Source organism: Manduca sexta, unplaced genomic scaffold, assembly GCF_014839805.1.
Source record: "Manduca sexta isolate Smith_Timp_Sample1 unplaced genomic scaffold, JHU_Msex_v1.0 HiC_scaffold_1766, whole genome shotgun sequence".
Taxonomy (NCBI): domain Eukaryota; kingdom Metazoa; phylum Arthropoda; class Insecta; order Lepidoptera; family Sphingidae; genus Manduca; species Manduca sexta.
The window spans coordinates 5768-12569 of NW_023592663.1; the positions used below are offsets into that span (position 1 = coordinate 5768).

At 37.0% G+C, this 6802-nt stretch overlaps 1 protein-coding gene across 1 annotated transcript; it reads right to left on the reverse strand.

Moving 5' to 3' along the window:
* Positions 1–271: 271 nt before the first annotated feature.
* Positions 272–5297, reverse strand: LOC115447401 (RNA-binding protein 5). Its single transcript, XM_030174434.2, is given in 6 exon segments — positions 272–3174; positions 3177–3482; positions 3485–4173; positions 4175–4278; positions 4280–4960; positions 5233–5297. Coding segments are annotated over 5 exon segments (2091 nt in total). The 5' UTR covers positions 4958–4960; positions 5233–5297; the 3' UTR covers positions 272–2860.
* Between the last annotated feature and the right edge of the window lie 1505 nt (positions 5298–6802).

The following is a 6802-nucleotide window of genomic DNA, read 5'->3' on the forward strand; positions in this document are numbered from 1 at the left end:
AAGAATGAAAAGATAATTCGAGATTTTATCGTAATCCTAATAAATTACAAAAAAACAGCAACTGTTAAAAATAAACACTAATTTAAAATTGTACATATAAGATACCAGTCTAAATCCAATTAACAATGCCACACTTTGTAATAAACAGGTTTTCCAAAATGTCACTACTGAAATATAATTATCCTAAATCATAATTAAATGCATTAAATATTACATACTATATTTACAACACTCCTGCTTATAAACAGAGCTAATTGTTGGCCCAAAAACTTAAGGAGTAAAAAAGATAAATTTATCCATTTAATTATAATCACACAGATAAACGGCTACCATAATACTTTTCCATTGCCAGAACTGGCATATATTACAAATAATATACTATCTGTGTAATCTCAATGTTTATTTATTTATTTTATCCCCATCTACCTCGGACACCATATTTTCTTTTTACTCCCATTGCCACTTTAACAATAAGATAGTAAATACATTTATCTACTTTACATCTACTATAAAAAATATATTTATGAAAATTAAATGTTTGTATGAAGAACTTCTGGGGTAAGTATATTAGTAAAAATTAAATAAGGCTCCTCAAGTAATGACTTATGTTATAAAATTTTGAGAAATGTTCTCAATTCCATTTCAATTAAAATACTATTAATAAGTTCCAAGAAGTCTTCAAATATATACATTAATTTAATTAATTAAATATAATCAGTTATTTCAAGATTGTGCTAGTCCTTTTCAAGTTACTTGCACATGTTACTATTCTGGATGCGTATATACAATCCCGTTATATATTTTTGATTGCTTGAATTATTTCTGACGCTAGCTGGCTCATTGTAGAGCTGTTCTATCGTAACCCAACAACTTGAGGATTTCTAATTACAATATAGGATACAAAGTGACATTGGGTGAAATTGGGAGATATTGGGTGAAATTGGGGTATATTGGGTGAAATTGGGAGATATTGGGTGAAATTGGGCGATATTGGGTGAAATTGGGAGATATTGGATAAAATTGGGTAAAATTGGGAGATATTGTGATATTGGATAAAATTGGGAGATATATATTTAGTGACATTGGCAGATATTGGGTGATATTGGGCTACATGTTGGGTGATAATTGTAAATATTGATCCGGATCAACGCGACTCTGAAAGGGAAATGTGCACGAACATAATTGTAACAAAGGTTCTCTTAAATAGACAATACTAACTATATCTATAAATGATGTATTTTAATGCGCTCACTCAAAACATATTTCGTACGACTGTTTGATGAAGATTGCAGTACAATATCTGTGTAATATTGTTTGTATATACGCAACCTGAACAGTAATGCCGTTCAACTAGGAACATTATTTGTGTAAGTACTGAACTGGCTTAACTACTATCGGGTTTTGGTGTGACAGTGTACAGTCGAAATCGTTATAACAAAATTTGCAAAAACTACATAAATGTTGTCTTATTTGTTGTTAATAAATTTTCATAAACATAAAACTAGGATTTGGACATACAAATTTTGTACCACAAGCAAATGTTTCAAATATTGCTTCAAGAAAAACTATAAAAGGTAAATATTTTTAGATGAACGGTAATTTATCAACCCATATTCAATGTATAAGTGTTACATACAACTTATTGAAACATTTGTAGAGGTAAAATTAATTCAGATAGGAATGCAAACGGACATAACTATAACATAATGTATGTTGAATTATTTTAGTCACATAAATGGTAAAAGTTTGACACAATAATGGATTAAAAAAACTTTCGTCACTGGGGAAAACCATTTTTACAACAGGTATTTTTGTTGTCCGTATTAAACGATTTCGACTGTTTTATTTTTGTTCAAAATCTTACACTATTAATATACAAAGAAGTTTGTAACAATTGTTTGGCACGCGGATCCGGGCGTCTCGACGTAGGCTCTGTAATATAAATGGTCATACTCATCAGTGTTGGTCAGTTGTCACACAAACAATTCGCCTTTTCTTCACATTCACTAAAATATCACAGTTTATCACAATAACGGTGCAGTCTTATTGTCCGCTGGCATTGCTTCTTTGGCTTCGGGCAGATTTGCATAATATACCCTAGTGTAGCTAGACATTTTAGCACAATTATACTGATAATTACACACTTTTAACCTATAATAGACCTAAATCACGTCAGAATAAAGACTAAAGTCAGTATTCATATCCAAGACCCCAAAATTCTAGAATTTTGTTTTTATTCATTTATACATTTTTCACTAAAAATACCAAATTTTAAATTTAATTTGTAAAGCTGTAAGAGAAACACATAAAAAATGTCGAAGCCAATCGAAAAATTCGTGATATTTATCACCTGTAGGGAAAAATAGGATTAGATATCAGTATATAGTGTAAGCATACAAATTATACTCACCATGATATCGGGCCGTAAGCACTGATTGGTGTTCGTCACAGTGGGCACTGTCGCGGCGTCATCTAGTGTTGTGGGGCAGAATCAAACAATTAGACATCATATTTGTTGACCAGTGTACCTTTTACCCGCCATGAATGTCAAAATATCATATGCACATTTTCTTCAAGGTATATTCAGTTTTATAAATAAATTGTGTTTGATGAAATACAGAATAATTGAGAAACAGCCTTTCATTTATTTGTTTGTTAAATATTGATATACCAAATAAAGAAAAATAAGAATCAGACAATTCCTGACAACTTTTATAACTTGTTATTCTTAAGACGACAAGAGAAATGAAGATACAAAAACCCAAACCAAAAGTCACCAGGTTGGCAATATTAACACTGACCTGCAAATCCACACCTGCAAAAATAAAGAATCAGTACTAATATAATAAAAGTAACCCACCTATTGCCCTTCCTCTTGGCCGACAACTTCCTTATATCTTGCAATCATCAGCTTTTTCACTGTGTCTCGGTATGTCTCTCCTGGAGTGGGTGTGTAGATGCCTCTTTTCTGTCCCAGACCGGCCAGTCCAAGTCTCTGTTCTGCTTCTATAGGAGCTATTCTCCCTTGTTCAGTCTTACCTAGTCCTCTTCCCTCAGACCACCCCATTTTCTGGAGCATTTTACCCCCAATAGTGTCTACCACAGATGGAGGAGGGTGTGCAGATACTGGTGTAGTTACTTCAGGAGGCTCATAACGTTTTCTAATTATTGAGTATCATCTTCACCAAATTTCATCCTTCGCTCAGCAGCTCTATCTCGGTAACCATTTGATTGTGGTAATAATTCATTTATCTTTCTATGTTCAGCTAGGTTTTGTTTGTGAAGTTCAGAGAATGTCTTGTGTTTGGTGAGCACATCTGCAGATGGGAATCTTCTCTTGCACAATAGACAAGTGAGTTTAGACCAGTCTATAATCCCATCATCATTGTCATCAATTGGCTCAGTGACTTTTTTAACCAGGAATTCATCAGGAGCAGCTGGTGAAGGTGATATTTCCCTAACGTGTGTGATGGACGGCCCGCCCCCAATACAGAGAAGCCAATGTCTGCTGAACCTTTACTGGAGCCGGTGTCTAGTGGTTGCTCCATCACTATATTACTACGGGCATTTTCCTTCTTTTGGTTTAATGTCCGCGCCCACCTCTCCATGTCTTTTGCAATCTTTTTAGCAACTTTCACTTTGTCTTCTTTGTCCTTCTTTTTCTTTTCTTCAGGCTCTTTGGGTGGTTCTGTGGAAGCAGCCGGCTTGGAGTCCATTTGCTGGGATTGGGAAGCTGCTACGTAAGTTGATGTGGTACCGTCCCAATACATGTACTGGTTAGTTTGGCTGTTGTAGAAATACTGTGTGTTGCCATCATAATAAAGACCTGTGGCAGGATCATAGTAATAGCCAGATGTTTCATCATACATAAATGTACGTACATCAGGTGCTGTATACTTGGTCTTGCCATCACCAGTGGGTGCTTTAATTGCAGGATTGCTTTGAGTAGTAGAAGCTACAAAAGAGGCTGGGACTGGAGTCCATGCCAAATGTCTAGCCTGTGCAGCGGAAATGGCAGACTGGGCCACAGCAGCAGCTGCATTCACCCTGTCCGCTTCAGACATAGCCTGAGATGTTGAATAATTGGACATTTGGGAGTAATAAGAAGAATAATCTAAATTAGTGGGTTTTGGAATTTTTTTAGGTTCATTATAATAACTGACCAGAACTTCGGCCATCAATCTGCAGGGGAGGTTGCAAGTGAACAAACTCAGAATGAGCTGCGGTAGAGTCAGCTATGGAGTTAAAATTAATATAAGCTAAACATTTGGACGCTCCCGGTCAAAGTTTCTCTACCAATAGTGATGCCAGCAATAGAATCTAACACAGATTTAGAACAGCGTTCTTTTATGGCTTCCAAGATCTTCTCTTCAGTAGTTAAAGCATCCAGACGGCGGAATAGCAGCCGCTTTGTTATCCCGGCGTTCTCGCTCAGGTTACTCTTGTCTCCGTCTCCGCCGTAAATCACTCCCTCAGACCGCTTGCCATTGCAAGTTCGGCGATAGCATACCTGACGGCGTTTAAAGTTGTACGAACCACATTTGCAAATCCAGTCACCTGGAGAGGCATTCAACGACTGATCGTCCTGACCGTACTTGTCTTTGTCGTAATCGTCATGACGGTCTTTGTCTCGGCTGTCCGAGCGACTACTGGAGCGCGAACTCTTATTGCTAATGCTGGGAGTGGAAGGGGCGTAGGGTACGTTATCATCGTAACGTTTGGGAGAACGTTTGCGATCGCGGTCGCGGTCACGGTCGCGCCTTTCGTGCCGGCGGTAATCGCGCTCGTACCGCTCGCGGCGATCGTCTCTGGTGTGGCGGTGCCGGTCAGGGGACCGCCTCGGACTGTCGCGCGAGTCGCTGCGACGCGGTTCCCACACGGGCGAGCGTGCACGATTTTCCCACCTGTCTTCGGACTCCCATCTCGTGCCACGGTCTTCGCGCCCCCGCCACGACATCGCCTGCGAACATCATCCGTGATAATCAAATCATTATACTCACAGCCTCGTCCGTGGAGCTCATAGCGGCGTCGATCCACCTTTTCCCTTTTTACCTGTAAACCACTGGTTGGTATCCGTAAATGTATCACCTAAACTATCAATTAAATTGAGATACGCTATGGAAACTCAGTGCGCGTGTAAAAATTTAATACGCACAAATCTAAAGGCACGACGCCATATTTTTACGATATTTTTATTTATTTATTTATTACGGCTCTGGAAACAAGTCCTACCTAGAAATCGATTCAGCTGATCTCGAGATTTGCGCTTAGCAACACATTCGACGATTCATTTTTATACCCTATACCATGCCCTGGTAACTTCTGACTATTTTTTAGAATAAGCGCCATCTCTCCTCTAGACATGGCACTAATTTCTTAATATCTTTTGTCAGTGTGACTAGTTCATTATATAGTAGTTTTAGTACGTATAGATTTTGATAATTCTGTTTTTTTTTATTTAAGCTAGAACTAAACAAGCAGGGCCCTTATTCTGTATGATAGTGTAAACGCGTAACGCGGCCGTGTCATGTTATCTTCGAGAAATGTGCGTGGAATGGTATTCTGTAAGCCAAATTTCTATAGTCCTAAACATGATGCGTTGTGTTACGTGCTTGTTACGCACTGTTAAAATAACGTGCGGGATAGAGAATAAGGCCCCAGTTATGCTTTTAAAATGAATTTTATTAGTTCCTGTAAAAACATCTACAATACTTATAATTTTAAAATAAATTTGGACAAATAGAAATATTTTTAGTATCTTATAGTAGTTTACTGCTAACAAACAATAGCAACTTCTAGTAAACGTCACAAGATATTTTTCTGTCGGTATATTTGTATACTTGTGCGCATTTTCTTGTGATTTTTGTATATTTACGTTGAATTGAGCTTCAGTTCTTCCGTATTTAAGAAATACCTATTGAGTGTGTTTGTGTAAGTGTTTGTGACATACATTATATAGGCTCTTGATAGGAAATTTTGACTATTTATATCAGTGTAGTGTTGTTTGTAAAACATTTTACATAATGTCCCGGAACACCAGTCAATGTATTAATAAATGTGTAAACGAAATAAATTCATTCAAAATATACTATTGTGTTATTTATCTTTGAATTAGGTCAAACCATTACATTTCGACCTATACGTAGAACAAAGTTTATCTGCAAAATACTGATTCTGGCACATAATAAAATAAATTTCTAATTTGTTATATGAATCAGTGTTTTACAATTACGACTTTTCTACCGATGGGTCGAGATCGGGTTAATCATAGAATTAATATATTTTGAAAGTTAGAAACCTATATATGCATATACATGCATAGGTATATTTATTTTATTTCTCTGCATGACGTCCAGATGTCGCTCAACGTTATGAAATTTCAAACTGAGAGTTGCCAGTCTATTTCCAGTATTATATATTAGTCTATGCCCGGAGAGGAAATTCATTACCACTACAAACAGAATGCGATTTGGTTATTGCCAGTGTTGCCAGGGCCCTTGAGTCGTAAGTTACGTTTCGTTTCCTGAAATGTTACATTTTTGCTGCAAAAGTTACATTATTGTTTTTTAATTTACGCCTTTTGGGCAAGCATTTCTGTAGCTACGAAACCGCGGGGATTCGCGAAGTAGGAAATGCGCGCACACTCAAGCAAAATCAGTTTTAATATATGCAAGATACGTTTCATTTTGTCATGGCGAGCCATCTCTAAGTGTGATATGGAGTGAAATACTTTTTAACCCGTCGGTTTTAGGTGTCGTTCAATTTGGATGCGTTGAATAGAAATGCGTTCGTAAAATGTTTA